This window comes from Mobula birostris, chromosome 11 (genome assembly GCF_030028105.1).
Source record: "Mobula birostris isolate sMobBir1 chromosome 11, sMobBir1.hap1, whole genome shotgun sequence".
In the NCBI taxonomy this organism is placed as follows: domain Eukaryota; kingdom Metazoa; phylum Chordata; class Chondrichthyes; order Myliobatiformes; family Myliobatidae; genus Mobula; species Mobula birostris.
Window position 1 is genome coordinate 4,126,113 of NC_092380.1, and position 18,416 is coordinate 4,144,528.

Genomic DNA, 18,416 nt, shown 5'->3' on the forward strand with positions numbered 1-18,416 from the left:
CTATCATTCAGTCTTTGGGGTTTCTTGTTTTGTGGATGTGTGAAGAGTAAGAATTTCGGGTTGCGTACCGTATGCATTCTCTGATATTAAATGTGACTGTCTGAACCGGGAGAGAACCCGTGCATTCCACGTGGGGAGGTCATACGGAGACTTCTCGCAGAGGACGCCCAGGAATGAACTCCGATGTCCCGAACTGTAAAAGTGTTGCACTAACCCCCAATGTTACTGTGGAGCCCCAAATAGATGTGTACATTATAGATATATATGTTACCTATACCCTTATGATGTATGTAGCCCCCCCCAGCCAGTCTCAGTGTTGCTCAGCTTGCTGTCGCCTAGGGAAACAGCCCTCGGCCCCGCCAAACTGGGTAATTAGTTTGTGTGGATGCTGTGTGATGTACCCCACCCCGCCCAAATAACAGACAATACACCAGATACGATTAAATGATTTACAGTTTATAGATGTTACTGTAACTATATAATTAATAGAGAATAAAATATAAAAGGAAAATAAAAGGCACCACACCTATCAAAGTTCAATCTCTTCGTGCACAAACAGTTGGAGCTCAGGACCCTCCTTCTTCACCCTGCGATCCCCTCGGACCACCTCAGCCTGCCGCCTGGGACCAACAACGGTGGTCGACCAGACGCTCCACACGAGTCCGTCTTTGTCTCCTCTCTCACCGAACACCCTGGACCTTAGACCCCTGCTCGGGGTCCAATCCCGTTAGCAGACTCACAGCACCTGGTCCATCCTCTGTCCCTCTCTCTCCCGCCTTCTCCCCAAAAACTCGCGCATCACAATATCTTACAGACACACAGAAAGCATAACAACTATCCCACTTGGTTCGTAACATCTTCTTATCAGTAACATGATCCAAACAAACTGCTAGCAGGAGGACTTTCTCAGCAGTTAACATAACAAAGAAGCCATTTTAATTAGACTACGCAGTAACATAAAAGAAGAAACCCCTTACACGTAGGTTTTTCTATACTAGGCAGAATAACAGATCAGCATGGACCAGACAGGCCAAAGTCCTGTAGTGCTCTATGACTCTATAATTACCGTCATATTCAGCCCCTCACACTACACCCTTTTGATCAGTTGCCCTAATATTTCCCTCTAAGGCTCAGCATCAAATTTTCATTGCTGACATGCTGCACGTACAACACTGTCATATTTACCATGTTTAAGGTGCTAACATAAATGCTATTTGCTATCTTTTCAATACAGCTGGGAGGATGTGGGATTCTCGGAGTCGGAGTGTGGCTGGTGGTAACACAAGGGAACTTTGTGACCCTCTCCTCATCCTTCCCATCTCTCACCGTTGCCAATTTCTTCATCGCTGTTGGGTCCGTGATCATGATCGTGGGATTTCTTGGCTGCCTCGGAGCTGTGATTGAAAACCGTTGCCTTCTGCTTACCGTGAGTGTGCGATAACATTGAATTAGAACGCTCTAGGAATCTGAGGGGTGGCAAATCCTCCACAGTCCTGAAGGAGTGCTGCACTGTCAGAGCTGGTGTCTTCCAGACAAGATAGGTTTATCTTTTTGATCACTGTAAAAGACTACATGACACTAAAGAAGAACTGAACAGGTCTGTGGTGTTCTGACCATCACTGCTCAGTACACTCATTGGCCATTTCACTAGGTTCACCTGTACGTTAATGCAAATATCTAATCAGCCAATCATCTGGCAGCAACTCAATGCATAAAAGCATGCAGACATGGTCAAGAGGTTCAGTTGTTGTTCAGACCAAACACCAGAATGGGGAAGAAATGTGATCCAAATGACTTTGACTGTGGAATGATCTCCTGGGATTTTTGTGAACAACAGTCTCCAAAGTTTGGGGTGAAAAACAAAAAAACACATCCAGCAAGCAGCAGTCCTGTGGGCAAAAGTGCCTCGAGGTGACAGTAACTCAAATAGCCACGCTTTACAACAGTGGTGTGCAGAAGAGCATCTCTGATTGTGCAACCTGTCGAGCGTTGAAATGAATGGGCTACACAGCAGAAAATCACGAACGTACAGGAGGTACCTAATAATATGGCCACTGAGTGTCAGTGATAACGTGGGTGTGGTGGTGGTGCCATGGTTAAATTAATGAATTAGTAACACAAAGGCTTCAGCTAAAATTCCGGAGATGTTAATTCAAATTACACCACGGCTGTGGAATTTAAATTTATAGGCTAGTATGGCCGTAGACTAACTTTAACTAGCCTATAAATGCTTGATCTTGTCTGAGCTCAGAAGCTAAGCAGGCTCGGGCACGTTTCGTACTTGGATGGGAGACTTGGGAATACCAGATGCACAGCAGTGTAATGGTAAGCATAACTCCATTACAGCTTACAGCTTTCAACCGAGGTTCAATTCCCACCGCTGCCTGTAAAGGATTTGTTCAATCTCCCCGTGACCAAGTTGGTGCTCTGGCTTCCTCCTACATTCCAAAGACATACGGGTTAGTAGGTTAATGGGTCACATTGACGTAATTGGGTGGCGCAGGTCCTGTTACCTTTTATCTCTAAATAAAATGATAAATTCATCATTTGGAATTTAAATAAAATATCTAGTCATTAATAATGATAACTATAGTACTCAAACCCGGGAAATGCTGATGTGGCCCTGAAATTCAAGGGCATTTAAGGACAAAGAGAAAAAAAATTCCAGCATACATCCTTAAAAATTGGTAAATAAAAATAATGTGCCCTGTTTTCCCATTCTGATGTCTCCCAACCAGTTACGCCTGCTCTGGCTGATACCTTCCAGCCTGCACAAGCAGGCACCTCCCAGTCTCCACCCAGCTAATAGGTTTCACCTGTTGCTCATTCCAGACTCATCACCTGCAGCCTATTTAAACCCAGTTCTCATCCACTGTCCTTGTTCACTCATCAAATGAGTTGGTGTCAACCAGTTGCTCTTTGATTTCCCCCTGCCTGATCAAAGTTTACCTTGCTGCCTGTTGTGTTTAGTTTCTATTCTCTATTGTTTTGCGGCCCCTCGTGTTATTTTGTGGTCTATAATCACAGTTATCACTCACTGCTGAATCGTCTCTGCTGCTCTGCATTTGGGTTAAGCCTCCTCTACATTTTCTGACACAACCTTTCTCTTTCTCACAGTTCTTCGTGGTGCTCCTGATCATCTTCCTCCTCGAAATGACTGTTGGAATTGTATTCCTGTGTTGCCAGGATACAGTAAGTAGGGATTTTGCTCATCCCAAGTCCTTGACTCCCTCAGCCCAGATACTAATGTAACATGCAAAGCACAACACAACACCGTTGAATCAATTAGCCGAGAGATTCTGCAAATGCTGAAAATCTTGAGCACAGAATGCCGGGGATCCCAGCAAGTCAGGAGGGGAATAAACAATCGGAGTTTCAGGCAGAGGACCTTCATCAGGGCTGGAAGGGGAGGGGGAAGAAGCCAGAACAAGAAGGTAGAGGGAGTGGAAGGCATACAAGCTGAGTGATGAGTGATGAGTGAGAACAGGTGAGGTGTCAGGAGGGTGGGGAAGGGGAGGTGAGGTGAAAAGCTGGGAGGTGATAAGTAGAAAAAAATAAAGGGCTGAAGGAAAGGGAACCTGAAAGGAGAGTAGACCATGGGAGAAAGGGAAAGAGGGAAGGCACCAGAGGGAGGTCTTGGGCAGGTAAGGAGAAGAGAAGGGGTGAGAAAGGAACCAGGATGGGAAATACAAAAAGAGAGAGGGGAGATAAATTGTTCATGTCATCAGGTTGGTGGCTACCCAGATGGAATATGAGGTGTTGCTCCTCCAAGCTGAGATGACGATCACCTCCCTCTTGTGGCCCTCCTCCTTCCTCTTCCTCGGTTCACTGTATCAGATTCCTCCTCCTTCAGCCCTTCATCTCTTCCCCCTATCACCTCTAATCTCCCAGCAGCATGGACTTGCATTGGAATGGGAAGTCAAATTGAAATAGATAGCTGCTGGGAAATCCTGTCTGTCATGGCATGGATTCATTTACTTGACACTATTGTCCAATACTGTCCCGAATTACTGATCTGGAATCTGTAATTGCTGCCAGTTAATCAAATGGCATCTGGTTTTGGATCTAATTTTCAGGCCTGCACATGCAGGTTCCTCCTGGTCTCCACCCAGCTAATAGGAGTCACCTACCTCTTACCTCCAACTCATCACCCGCAGCCTATTTACACCCAGCTCTCATCCACAATCCTTGTTCACTCATCCAACCAGCCAGTCACTCCTGGCCTTCAGCTGCCTTGTCGTGTTTAGTATTGTTTTTGTAACGCAGTTAGAGATTGGTAGGTGTGATGTTGTGGGCATCACTGAGTTGTGGCTGAAAGAAGAGTATAGTTGGGAGCTTAACATTCATGGGTACACATTATATTGAAATAACAGGCAGGTAGGTAAAGGAGGTAGCATAGCTCTGTTGGTAAAATAATGAAATCAAATCCTTAGAAAGGGATAACTTACGATTAGAAGGTGTTAAATCCTTGTGGGTAGAATTGGGGAACTGCAGGGGTAAAAAGAGTGAGGGGTGATCTCAAAGAAACATATTGAATGTTGAATGTGAAGAAGATGATTCCTATAGTGGGAGATTCTAGGACCAGAGGACACAGCCTCAGAATAGAGGGACACCCACTCTTTCAAATCTCTAAACAGCTGGAGGACAGGGGGAAAAGTGGAGATCAGGTCAGAAAATACCCCTCAATAAAGTCCCAAAGTCAGCACACACGAAGGCTGCTGATTTCAGGATACAAGGCCAAAGGAGTAAACAACCATTTATGTGAAGAATTTGGTGAGGTAAATTAGGGGGAAGAATGATCCTTCTATGCAAAGGTAAATAGTAATCATTCAAACCACAACTTGCAGAGGACGTTTCCTATGGTGGGAGAGTCTAGGACCAGAGGACATAGCCTCAGAATAGAGGGACATTCTTTTAGAGTAAAGACGAGGAGGAATTTCTTTAGCCAGAGAGTGGTGAATCTGTGGAATTTGTTGCCACAGGCAACAGTGGAGGCCAAGTCATTGGGTAAATTTAAGGCAGAGGTTGATAGATTTTTGATTAGTCAGGGCGCGATGGGCTATGGGGAGGAGGAAGGAAATTGGTGCTGAGAGGTAAATGGATCAGCCATGATGAAATGCCTAATTCTGCTCCTAGATCTTCAGCCTTATGATCTCTCTTGTTTTGCAGCCGTTCATAGTTTCGATTTTTGCAGCCTATTATTAAAGTATTCGCTCACCATCAAATTGTTTCCACTGCTCTGTGTTTGGGTCAAGCCTCCTCTGCGTTTCCTGACACTAATTGATTACCCGAGATCCGTTATTGACTCCAATCAAACAATTGGTATCTGTAACTAATCCTGATGAATTGGTTGGCATGCTATGATTATGAAATCTGATCAGGCACAGTGATATCTGATTCCATTACGATGGAACAATTGATTGAGAAACCGGATTATTACAACTGCTTTTTATCCTGTATTTACCCCTAGATAAACCAGTATGCGAAGAAGGAGCTGAAGAAAGGACTTCAGTTCTACAACACATCTGGACACAGCGATTTGACCAATGGCTGGGATATTGTGCAGATGGATGTAAGCTCTTTGATCGGCCTTCCCTGCAGATCAGTGTTGTTCCTTTCTGTGCCGTGTGGTGCATCGGGCGGCAACCGCTGTTTCTTTAGCATTTTGTCTGTCTTTGACGAGGCAAAGTTTCTAGAGTGATGCTCAGCCCAGCACGGATGGAAATTGTGCCGGGACCTGGCCAGATTGGAACCTGGGAATACGCACCTCGAGGTCCACTGCGGAAGCCACTACACCACCGGCCAGCTATTCAGATAAAAGTACAGCACAGGGACAGGCCCCTTGGCTCACAATGTTGTATCAAAAAAATTAAATTGGTAATCAACTGGCTAAATAAATGAATCACTTCTACCTACACAACCCTTCCATTTCCCTCACATTCTCTTAAAAGCCCCTATGTATCTGCCTCTACCACCACCCCAGGTAGTGCATTCCAGGCATCCACGATTCTCTAACTTGCCCTGCACATCTCATTTGAATTTACCCCCTCTCAGCTTAAATGCGTGCCCTCTGATTTTAGACTTTTCAACCCTGGGAAAAAGGATGCTATCTGTCTCCTCTGTCCGTGCTCTCCTAATCTTATTAACCTCTGTCAGATCTCCCCTCAGTCTTTGCCGTTCCAGCGAAGCAACCCCCAGTTTGTCCAGCTCTCACGATAGCACATAGAACATAGAAGAGTACAGCACAGGAACGGGCCCTCCAGCCCACAGTGTTCAGTCCAACCAGCTAAAAAGTAATTCAAAACCACTACTCCGTCCTACCCACACAATGTCCATATCCCTCCATAGAGTCATAGAGAAGTACCGCACGGAAACAGGCCCAACATGCCGAAACCATTTAAATTGCCTATTCCCATCGACCTGCACCAGGACCACAGCCTTCCATACCCCTACCATCCATGTACCTATCCACGCTTCTCTTCAACGTTGAAATCAAGCTCACATGCACCACTTGTGCTGGCAGCTCATTCCACATTCACAACTCTCTGAGTGAAGAAGTTTCCCCTCATGTTCCCCTTGTACCTCTCACCTTTCACCTTTAACCCCAGACCTCTGGTTGTAGTCCCACCCAACCTCAGTGGAAAAAGCCTGGTTCCATTTACCCTATCTATCCCCCTCATAATTTTGTATACCTCTATCAAATCTCCTCTCAATCTTCTGTGTTCTAAGCAATGGAGTCTTAACCTGTTCAATCTTTCCTTATAATTCAGGTCATCCACATTCAGCAACTTCCTTGTAAATTTGCTCTGCACTCTTTCAACCTTATTTACATCTTTCCTGTAGGTAGGTGACCAAATAGGCATCCGTTAGTCTCATGAGACCATGGATTTGCGCCTTGGAAGATTTCCAGGGCGCAGGCCTGGGCAAGGTTGTATGGAAAACTGGCAGTTGCCCATGCTGCAAGTTTCCCCTCTCCACGCCACCGATGTTGTCCAAGGGCATTAGGATCCATACAGCTCGGCACCGGTGTCGTCGCAGAACAATGTGTGGTTAAGTGCCTTGCTCAAGGACACACACGCTGCCTCAGCCAAGGCTCAAACTAGTGACCTTCAGATCACTAGACGAACACCTTAACCACTTGGCCATGCACCAACACTGCACAACACAGGTGACCAAAACTGCACACAATACTCCAAATTAGGCCTTACCAATGTCTTATACAACCTCAACATAACATCCCATCGCCTGTACTCATTACATTGATTTATGAAGGCCAATGTGCCAAAAGCTTTGTTTACAACACTGTCTACCTGTGATGCTTCTTTCGAGGAATTATGGATCTGTTTTCCTAGATCCTTTCGTTCATCCATACTCTTCAGTGCCCTACTGTGTAAGACCTACCTCAATTGGCTCATACTGAAGTGCAAAACCTCGCACTTGCCTGCATTACGTCTTCACATCTTCCTTACATCCATGAGCCTATCTAAACATCTCTTAATAGCCTCTAATGTATTTACCTGTACCGCCATACCGACATTCACAACTCTCTGAGTAAAAAAACTACCACCTTTGAAGTTACCCCCTCTCACCTTCAATGCCTGCCTTCTGGTATTTGACAATTCTTTCCTCTTATTTGGACACATTAATATCCATCCTCTTAAAGCCCCTTTTATCAATGACAGTAAACTTGTTCACATGGCTCCTTATTGAGCCTTTATCATTTGGAAGATCAAAATATTATCAGCTCTGATTGCTCAGGGATGAGGTTAGAAGTGAAACTGATCGCGTGCGTGCATTTCTTTCTCTGCACAGTTCCGGTGCTGTGGTGTCATCCGCTATGACGACTGGTTCTCTGTCTTAAACGGAAGTAAGGTGCCCGTTTCCTGCTGCTTCAAGTTGGTCAACAACTGCTCGAGCATCCCTGATATCTGGTGGAAAGACGTGAGTCTAAAGTTCAGATATTTGGGTGTGGAATAGATGCTGAATTATAAGGGCAGCTTGGGTAGCGCAATAGCTTTACTGCGCTGGCGACCGCCAATCAGGGTTCGATTCCTGCCGCTGTCTGTGGGTTTCCTCCGGGTGCTCAGTTTTCCTCCCACATTCCAAACACATATGGGTTAGGGTTAGTGAGTGGCGGGCACGCAAAGTTGGTGCTGGAAGCGCGGCGACACTCGCGGGCTGCCCCCAGCACTATACTTATCGATTTGATTTGACACATTCCATTATATATTTCAATGCTTCACTGTACAGCACTGTGCAAAGGTCTTAGGCACACATATATAGCTAGGGTGCCTAAGACTTCTGCACGGGACTGTAGTAATTTTATGTATTGCACTGTATTGCTGCCACAAAAAAAAAACAAATTTCATGACATATGTGAGTGGTGATTAACCCGATTCTGATATGGGCCTCTATTGGATAAATCTCCTGGACCTGATGGAATGCACCCTCGGGTTCCGAAGGAAGTAGCTGAAGAGGTTGCAGAGGGAACAACAAAACAATATAAAAGAGGACATGGAAACATCAGCATAACAAGCCCCTCTTGCACCCTCCCCAGCCAACCATTCACTCATTCACTGAGACAGGCCTCCAACCGCAGGACAGGCCCACCTCTGGGCCTCTGGTACTTGGTTCTGGTACAGGAAGCAATGAGGAAGGCAAATGATTTGCTGGCCTTTACCTGGACTCCTATACTCAGATCCTCAAGTAACAAATGCTCTTTGCCTTTATTACAAGAGAATTTGGGCAAAGAGTGAAGATTTTCTATTGTGATTTCGAAGGGCTTTGTTGAGACTGCACCTGAAGCTTGAGTGTAGCTTTGGGCTTCTTAAACAGAAGAATGGCACTTGGAGATCACTTGCTGTGCTCCTGGTAGGGTCACCCATGGTGGTAAGGTCGAGGGTGAGGTCCCTGACGAAGAACAATCCAACCAAGACCTCCACGGCAGAACAGGCGGAAGAAGTTACTTCAGACTCAACGGCTGTGAAGGCAGATGAAGGCTGCAACAAATCCATCAGCTCCAATCGTCATGGTTTCCATGCCATTGGAATCAGTTGGTTGATTTGTGAAGTATCGTGTGCTTCTTGGAGTGCAACATCAAGTACACGTTAAATGAATACACGCACAGGCGTCTTCGCTCTGTGGGCCACTTCTTCAGAACGAAGACCATCACCCTCGACCTCGAGGGATAGCCACGACTTGGAGATCAACCCAGAAAAGTGTGAAATGACTCACTTTGGAAGGTCAAGTTTGAAGACAGAGTACAAGGTTAATAGTAGGATTTTTTAGCAGTGTGGAGGAACAAAGGGATCTTGGGGTCCACGTCCATAGTCCCTCACAGTTGCCGGGCAAGTTAATAGGGTGGTTAAGAAGGTGTATGGCCTTCGTTAGTTGGGGGATTGAGTTCAAGAGCCAAGAGGTAATGTTGCAGCTCCATAAAACTCTGGTTAGACCACACTTGGAAAATTATGTTAAGTTCTGGTCACTTCATTATAGGAAGGGCGTGGAAGCTTTAGAGAGGGTGTAGAGGAGATTTACCAGGATACTGCCTGGATTGGAGAGCATGTCTTGTGAGAGAGCTAGGGCTTTCCTCTTTGGAGTGAAGATGGATAAGAGATAACTTGATAGAGGTGTACAAATGAGAAGAAGCGTACATGGGGTTCTCCAAGGATGGAAGCGGAGGCATAATTTTAAGGTGATTGGAGGAAAGTATGGGTGGGGGGGATGTCAGAGTTAGTTATTTTTCAGAGTGGTGGTGTGTGGAACACACAGCCAGGGATGATGTTAGAAGGACATTAAAAAAAACTTGGAAATAGTATACAGATAATAGAAAAGCTCGCCACGATAGCATAGCACTTAATGTGACACTACTGCAGATTGGGGCATCAGAGTTCAGAGTTCAACTCCGCCATTGACAGTGAGGAGTTTGTATGTTCTCTCCATGACCGCATGGGTTTCCTCCGGGTGCTCCAGTTTCCTCCCACAGTCCATAGACGTACGGGGAGGTAGGTTAACTGGCCACTGTAAGCTGTCCTGTAGGGATACATTGCTGGGTGGTGAAGCTTGTTGGGTCGAAAGGGCCTGTATCTCTGAATGGATTAATTAATTAACAGAACTGGAGGGCTATGGAGGAAGGAAGGGGTTAGACTGATCTTGGACTGAGCTCAAAGCTCAGCAGAACACCACAGGCCTAGGCCCAAGGCCCTGTATTGTGCATGTTCGGTGAAGCTGGTGAATATTCACCAGACTTTTTGGTAGGATTGCTTTACAAGGAGTGATTAAGTAGAAAAGTCTTCTGAAATCAGAGTTCAGAAAAAATGATCCTTAAAAAAATTCTTACAGTATTTGACAGGGTGGGTACATTTCCTCTGGCTGAGAGGACTTGAGAGACTCTCTCAGATTAAGGTGTGGCCATTTAGAAGTTTCTTCACTGAATGGTGATGAGTCATTGAATTTTTTTTCTCTAGAGGGCCGTAGATGTTCAGTCAGTGAATGATTCAAAAGACTAATAGACTTCTGGATATTAATAGCTGTGTGGACAGGGCAGGAAACAACATGAACAATGAATGCAAAGCTGGCATGAAGGACTAGGTGGCCTCTTCTTAACCCTAATTCTCATGTTCTGGCCTCTTACTCACCCTCCATCATACTTATATCACGTGTGGCAGCCGTGAAAAGCAGTAAAGAGGAAAGAGCTGAGTCATTCAATGAAACTCGTCAGAATCTGAGTCAGAATATCACTGGCATATGTCGTGAAGTTTGTTAACTTTGACACAGCAGTACGATGCTATTCATGATAAGTACAGGGAAAATCTGAATTACAGTAAGTATATATGTATATTAACTAGTTAGATTTAAATATAGTAGTGCAAAAACAGAAAATAAAAAAGAAAGTATTGAGGTAGTGTTCATGGGTTCAATGTCCATTCAGAAATCGGATGACAGAGGGGAAGAAGCTCTTCCTGAATCATTGAGTGTTTATCTTCAGGCTTCTGTATCTCCTCCCTGGTTGTAACACTGAGAAAAGCGCATGTCCTGGGTGACTGGGTCCTGAACGATGGCGCTGACTGAGTTCACAACTCTCAGCAACTTGTTTCAATCCTGTGCAGTACCCCTCCCCATACCAAACAATAATGCAGCCAGTTAGAATGCTCTCCACAGTACATAGGTAGAAATTTGAGAGTGTCTCTGGTGACAAACCAAATCGCCTCAAAATGAAATATAGTTAGTTCGATTATGAAGACATACAGTCCTCTTTTATTGTCATTTAGTAATGCATGCATTAAGAAATGATACAATATTTCCTCCGGTGTGGTATCACAAAACACAGGACAGACCAAGACCGAAAAACTGACAAAAACCACATAATTATAACACATAGTTACAACAGTGCAACAATACCATAACTTGATGAAGAACAGTCCATGAGCACGGTAAAAAGTTCAAAGTCTCTCAAATGTCCCACATCTCACGCAGACGGGAGAAGGAAGAAAACTCTCCCTGCCATACCCGACCACAATCCGACTCGGAGTCATCCGAAAACTTTGAGCCTCCGATCAGCCCTCCGACACCGAGTACTGAGCGCCATCTCTATTTGAACGATTCGACCTCAATCTCGGTGGCCAGCAGCAGGCAAAGCCAGTGATTCTGGGGCCTTCCCTCCGAAAGATTTCTCGATCGCGCAGTAACAACTGCAGCGAACTGGCATTTCAGAAATTTCTCCAGATGTTCCTCTGTGAAAGCACAGAGGAACATCTGGAGAAATTTCTGAAACGCCAGTTCACTGTCACTGTCTTGTCACTGTCACTGTCTTGCCTTCTCTGTAGCTGCTTGCATATGTTGGGACCAGGTTAGGTCCTCAGCAATATTGACACCCAGGAACTTGATATTGCTTTTAATGCTCTCAGTAATTAAACATTTGCAGCCAATTGAGATGTGGACAAATTCCAACGATTCACAAACCTCAGTGTGGAGAAATGTCTCATCTCAAACCTAAATGTCCAATTCTTATCCTGGTACCGTAAACTCCAGTCTGACTTCCCACTGAGAAGAAATTGCCTCTGTCTATTCCACCAATCCCTTTAAGGGTTTTCCATGTTTGAAGAAAAAGACCTCTCATTTTTCTAAAGTGCTAGGCCTCTCTGCATCTGGAGGTGCATCAGGTGGCAACCTTGCTGTTTCTTTAGCATTTTGTCTGTTTTTTATGAGGCCAAGTTGGAAGCCTGATGCTCAACTCAGCATGTATGGAAAGTGTGCAAGGAGCCGGCCAGATTCGAACCCAGGACCTCTCACCTCAAAGTTGGGTGCTGATGCCACCAGCTGGCCATTTTTTTTTCCTAAAATGAACAGGCTAGAGTTCCTCAATTTCTCCTTGGTGGCCTTGCTCTCATCTGACAACATAAATCATCTCTGCACTGATGAAAGCAATTATCAAGATTCTATGGTCTCAAGTTCTCTCTCACCCTTTGTCCTTTAGACCAGAGTACTCAACTTTTAGTGGCTTGCTCTAATTTTGTCTCATGTGGCTCTTGTCTATTTTTGCTTGACAAGGCTCCTGTGGAACGTTTTTGTCAGTTAAAGTCACTATGTAAATGCAGGTTGGCCTCGGTGTCAAACGATTTGTTTATTTTGTAAAAAAAATGAAGCACTTAAAACCGAGATTAGATTAAAACTCTACTTTCAGTCAAATGGTTGTGACCTCAGACCTCCTCTCCAGAGACTTGACCCAGTAAGCTATACATTTCTTGCAGGCATTCACAGTAAAACAGAGAAATACAATAGAGTCGATGAAAAACTGCACACAAAGACAGACAAACAACCAACGTGCAAAAGAGAACAAAGTGTCCAAATACAAAAAAGTAAATAGATAATACTGAGAACATGAGTTACAGATGTTTGTTTTGTATTTCAGAAACTAATCGAAAGGGAAACACAAGACCCATAATGATGTCTACTTAGTTTCTTTAGTGAGGCACTTATATAATGATGTGGTGTAATGACATATGCCATTGTCTTGTTCAATGGATCTGTTCCTCGGCCACGAGTTTCTGGAGTGAAGGAGCTAAATTGTGGCACTTCACAACGGAAACATAGATGAGGCAATATTACAATTTAGGGCAACTGTAGGATTAAAGTTCAGTGCAGCCTCGTGGATTTAAGAACTATACTTAATGGCCACTTCATAAGGTAGCTCCTGTACCAATAAAGTAGCCACTGAGTGTATGTTCATTGTCTTCTGCTGCTGTAGCCCATCCACTTCAAGGTTCAACATGTTGTGCATTCAGAGATGCTCTTCTGCACACCACTGTTGTAACGTGTGGTTATTTGAGTTACTGTCATCTTCCTGTCAGCTTGAACCAGTCTGACCATTCTCCTCTGACCTCCCTCATTAACAGGGTGTTTTCACCCACAGAAGTGCCGCTCACTGGATTTTTTTTTTTGTTTCTCACATTCTCTAAACTCTAGAGCAGGAGTTCCCGACCGTTTTTATGCCATGGAGCTGTACCATTAACCGAGGGGTCCATGGATCCCAGATTGGGAACCCCTGCTGGTCAAAATCACATTTCTTCCCCATTCTGATGTTTGTTCTGAACAACCGAACCTCTTGGCCATGTCTGCATGCTTTTATGCATTGAGTTGCTGCCATGTGATTGGCTGATTAGGTATTTGCATTAATGAGCAGGTGTACAGGTGTACCTAATGAAGTGGCCACCGAGTGTTTGTGCGATAAACAGTTCATGCATGGGTTTAACTTGCTGTCTTCCGTCCACAGCCATGCTACGACAAGGTTATCAAGTGGCTGAAGGAAAACATTGTGGCGATCTGCATCTTTGGACTTTGCATCCCAGTGCTACAGGTACAGTACATGACCAGATAACCAATGAGCATCGCCTCGACCTCACTCATGGCTCTCCAGTCCACGTGTGGAAATGGTGAGCTCGGGGGTGGTGTTGGAACAGATATTTGTGTGTGTAAGTGGTGGGGAGGAGATGCATCTCTAACAGAGGAGGTGTAAGGTGCTCCTTCCATCTGCTATGTTCTGCTATGCTATGCTATGCTCTGCTTTGACTGCAAGTACCTCGGGTCAAGAATGATGAGTTCGGAGAAGGACATAAAGATATGGAAGGTGCTGGCGTGGAGGGCTATGAATGACATGAAGGAAATCTGGAACCCGAACCTGACCAGAGGGCTTAAAAAGAGGATTTTCATAGCAGTCATAGAGTCCATTCTCACGTACGGATGCGAGACGTGGACACTCACCAAGACGATGTGAAAGTCTGTAGATGGTTGCTATACACGAATGCTCTGGATGGCTCTTGACGTGAGTTGGCAACAGCACATGACGAACGTTGAGCTCTATAACAACCCACCAATGCTCTCCACTAAAATTGAGGCAAGAAGACTGCAACTAACGGGGCACTGTCTATGCTACCCCAAGCTACCTGCCAGCCTAGTCATCATATGGGAGCCCAAGCATGGGAGGAAGAACCCTGGGCGCCCTCCCAAGACTATGGTCAACACGCTCCTAGAAGACAGCGGCGCGGCTAATGTAGATGAACTGAACACACTGATGAGGGAGAGGGAGAAGTGGAGAATCCGTCATCGTGCCCAACGCCGGCCCCCTAGGCCTGAGTCGACGTAGTAGTAGTAGTAGCCCCTCTGCTATCCTGCAGGCTGCCCTTGGGCAAGGTGTAGCATCTGCTTAGCACCCTGATCAGGGTCATGTGAAGCCATGGAAGCAGGTGATGGATGGTCATATGAGCAGATGGTGCAGAGCACAAGTCTGGTTATGCGACCACTGACGCCAGGCAGACAACCTCTAAGAGTATTGATAATGGCTGGGGTCACCCATCTTGTAAAGATACCCTTAGAAGAAGGGAAATCACTTCTGTGGAAAAATTTGCCAAGAACAATCATGGTCATGGGCAGAGAAAAGAATAAGAACAACAGTGTGAAGGGGATCTGTCCCACAGAAAAAGCAGATTAAGGAAAGGTGGAAGACCGTGATCGCCCCTGTCACGCGACACAGCACATAATGATGATAATACATCGTGAAATTTGTTGTTTTGCGGCAGCAGTACATAATAAAAATTATACCTTATAATAAGAAGTGTGTAGATAAGAAATTAAGTAAATAGTGCAAAACGAGAGAGGAAAGAAATAGTGAGATAGTGTTCTTGGGTTCATTGTCCATTCAGAAATCTGATGGCAGAGGGGAAGAAGCTGTTCCTGGATCATTAAGTGTGTGTCTTCGGGCTCCTGTATCTCCTCCCTGATGGTAGCACTGAGAAGAGGGCATGTCCTGGGTGATGAGGGATGCTGCCTTTTTGAGGTGCTGTCTTTTGGAAGTCTCCTGCGTGCTAGGGAGGCTGGTGCCCACGATGGAGCTGGTTGAGTTTACAACTTTCTGCAGCATTTTCCGATCCTGTGCAGTGCCCCCCCCCCCATACTGGATGGTAACATAATCGGTCAGAAAGCTCTCCAATCTCTGACACCTCAAGCTGTAATAGAATCACGCTAACCTTTATGTTACCACGGCACCACCCACTTCCTTAGTAGTCCCACCAAAAATTGATCCATTCTGCCCAGTTCTTGGATTGCTGTTTTAAAAAATAACAATCACACTCACTAATGTTCCTGAGGAAAGGAAATAGTCATAGTCATAGTCATACTTTATTGATCCCGGGGGAAATTGGTTTTCGTTACAGTTGCACCGTAAATAATAAATAGTAATAGAACCATAAATAGTTCAATAGTAATATGTAAATTATGCCAGTAAATTATGAAATAAGACCAGGACCAGCCTATTGGCTCAGGGTGTCTGACCCTCCAAGGGAGGAGTTGTAAAGTTTGATGGCCACAGGCAGGAATGACTTCCTATGATGCTCTGTGTTGCATCTCGGTGGAATGAGTCTCTGGCTGAATGTACTCCTGTGCCCACCCAGTACGTTATGTAGTGGATGGGAGACATTGACCAAGATGGCATGCAACTTGGACAGCCTCCTCTTTTCAGACACCACCGTCAGAGAGTCCAGTTCCATCCCCACAACATCACTGGCCTTACAGATGAGCTTGTTCATTCTGCTGGTGTCTGCTACCCTCAGCCTGGCATTCTTACAGGATCTGGGCTGTATGTTCCCCAATCCCACAGCAGAGGCTGACCCTTAACTTTCTCTTGAAATGGTCCAGAAACATATACCCTCCATTTTGGCCCCCTCATAAATCAGAGTATTGTGTACAGGAGTTGGGATGTCATGTTGAAGTTGTATAAAGTACAAAGTTCAAAATAAATACAAAGTCGTCACCATATACTGAAAAACCCTGAGATTCATTTTCCTGCGGGCATTCACAGCAAGTATAAGAAACACAACAGAATCATTGAAATCCACACCCAACAGGACAGACAAACGACCATTGTGCAGAAGACAGAAAAATTTTCAAATACAAAAAGAAAGAAAAAAAAGAAATAATAAATAAGTAATAAATACTTTATTGATCCCGAGTTGGAAATTCTTTCATTACAGCAGGGACATTTAAAAACACTCTTGGCAGTGTGCAAACTTATACAGAAAATACAGAATGCAATAATAATGTACTAACATGCAATAATAATGTACAAAATAATAAAGCAGACTACTGTACTGTGATGTGTGTTCTCCAGTCACACAGAGATGAAGTGTTGTATATGGTAGGGAAAATTTTCTGTAACGATTCCTGTGACAGCGGAACTGAATGAGTCTGTTTGGAAGGGTGCTCAGCGGCTTATTCTGTAGGTCATGGAGAGGATGCGCCAGATTGTCCATAATGGACAACCGTTTGTTTAGTGACCTCCTCTCCACAGAAGAGTCCAGGCTGTAGCCAAGGATGGATCCAGCCTTTTAAATGAACAATAAATATCAAGAATGTGAAGAGTCCTTGAAAGTAAGTCCATAGGTTGTGGGAACAGTTCAGTGATGGGGTGAGTGAAGTTAAGTGAAGTTATCCCCGTTGGTTTAAGACCCTGATGGTTGAGGGATAATTACTGTTCCTGAGCCTGGTAGAGTGGCTCCTGAGGTTCCTGTACCACCTTCCCGATGGCAGCAGTGAGATGGGAAACATGCATAAGACGTCAGCGAGGCCAGATATGGAGTATTGTGTGCGGTACCGGTCACCTACCTACAGGAAAGACACCTCTGTGCCTCATCCCTGACGGTAAGAATGAGAAGAGGGCACGTCCTGGGTGGTGAGGTTCCTTCGTGACAGACGCCACCTTCATGAGGCATCGCCTTTTGAAGATGTCCTCGAAGATGGGGAGGTTGGTGCGTGTGATGGAGCTGACTGAGTTTACAACCCTCCACAGCGTTTTCTCATCCTGTGCGCTGAAGCCTCCATGCCAGATGGTGATGGAACCAGTCAGAATGCCCTCCGTCTGTACATCTGTAGAAACTTGCTAGAGCCTTTGGTGACAAACCAGACTCCCAATGAAGTATAGCCACTAGTGTGGCTTCATCGTGATGTGTCAATTTATTGCTTCACAATTGCATTACTTATTTGGTGTCATGCGGAAGGATTTCAAGACTGATTTGTGAGACCTTTTCCTACACAAATTAGCTACTATATTTAATGCAATACTGAGAACGCTGCGAAAGAACTGTATGTTGTTAGTTATAAAGCAATTGGAATGCCCTGGGGAATATAAGAACTACAGAAATCAAGTTAATGTCTCCACTCCAACTAGTTATTTTCCAGAGCTGTAAGGAAAAATGAGGACACAAAAACCTGTGTGCTCTACAATTCTAACACTCATAAGACCATAAGACATAGGAGCAGAATTAAGCCATTTGGCCCATCGAGTCTGTTCCACCATTTCATCATGGCTGATCCGATTTTCCTCTCAGCCCCAATCTCCTGCCTTCTTCCCGTATCCCTTCATGCCCTGATCAATCAAGAATCTATCAACCTCTGCCTTAAATATACTTAGAGACTTGGCCTCCACAGCTGCCTGTGGCAATGAATTCTACAGATTCACCACTCTCTGGCTGAAGAAATTCCTCCTCAACTCCATTCTACATGGAAGTCCCTCTATGCTGAGGCCGTGTCCTCTGGTCTTAGACTCCTTCACCACACGAAACATTCTGTCCAAATCCACTCAATCAATGCCTTTCAACGTTCGATGGGTTTCAATGGGATCCCCCTTCATTCTTCTGAATTCTAGTGAGTACAGGCTCAGACCTATCGGACATTCCTCAGATGACAAGGCTTTCAATCCTGGAATCATTTTCGTGAAGCTCCTTAGAACCTTCTTCAATGTCAGCACATCCTTTCTAAGATAAGGGGCCCAAAAGTGCTCACAGTACTCCAAGTGATGCCTCACCAGTCCCTTATAAAACCTTAACATTACACCCTTGCTTTTATATCCTAGTCCTCTCGAAATGAAT

At 44.9% G+C, this 18,416-nt stretch overlaps 1 protein-coding gene across 2 annotated transcripts in view; it reads left to right on the forward strand.

Annotated features, from left to right (window-relative positions):
* LOC140204753 (tetraspanin-4-like) overlaps positions 1 to 18,416 on the forward strand; it is a 76,326-nt gene that overhangs the window by 51,061 nt on the left and 6,849 nt on the right. For both annotated transcript variants that reach the window (XM_072271513.1, XM_072271512.1), the window contains exons 3-7: positions 1,235 to 1,426; positions 3,118 to 3,192; positions 5,471 to 5,572; positions 7,813 to 7,941; positions 13,772 to 13,855. In XM_072271513.1, the coding sequence (XP_072127614.1) occupies positions 1,235 to 1,426; positions 3,118 to 3,192; positions 5,471 to 5,572; positions 7,813 to 7,941; positions 13,772 to 13,855 (582 nt within the window). The remainder of the gene's footprint in view (positions 1 to 1,234; positions 1,427 to 3,117; positions 3,193 to 5,470; positions 5,573 to 7,812; positions 7,942 to 13,771; positions 13,856 to 18,416) is intronic.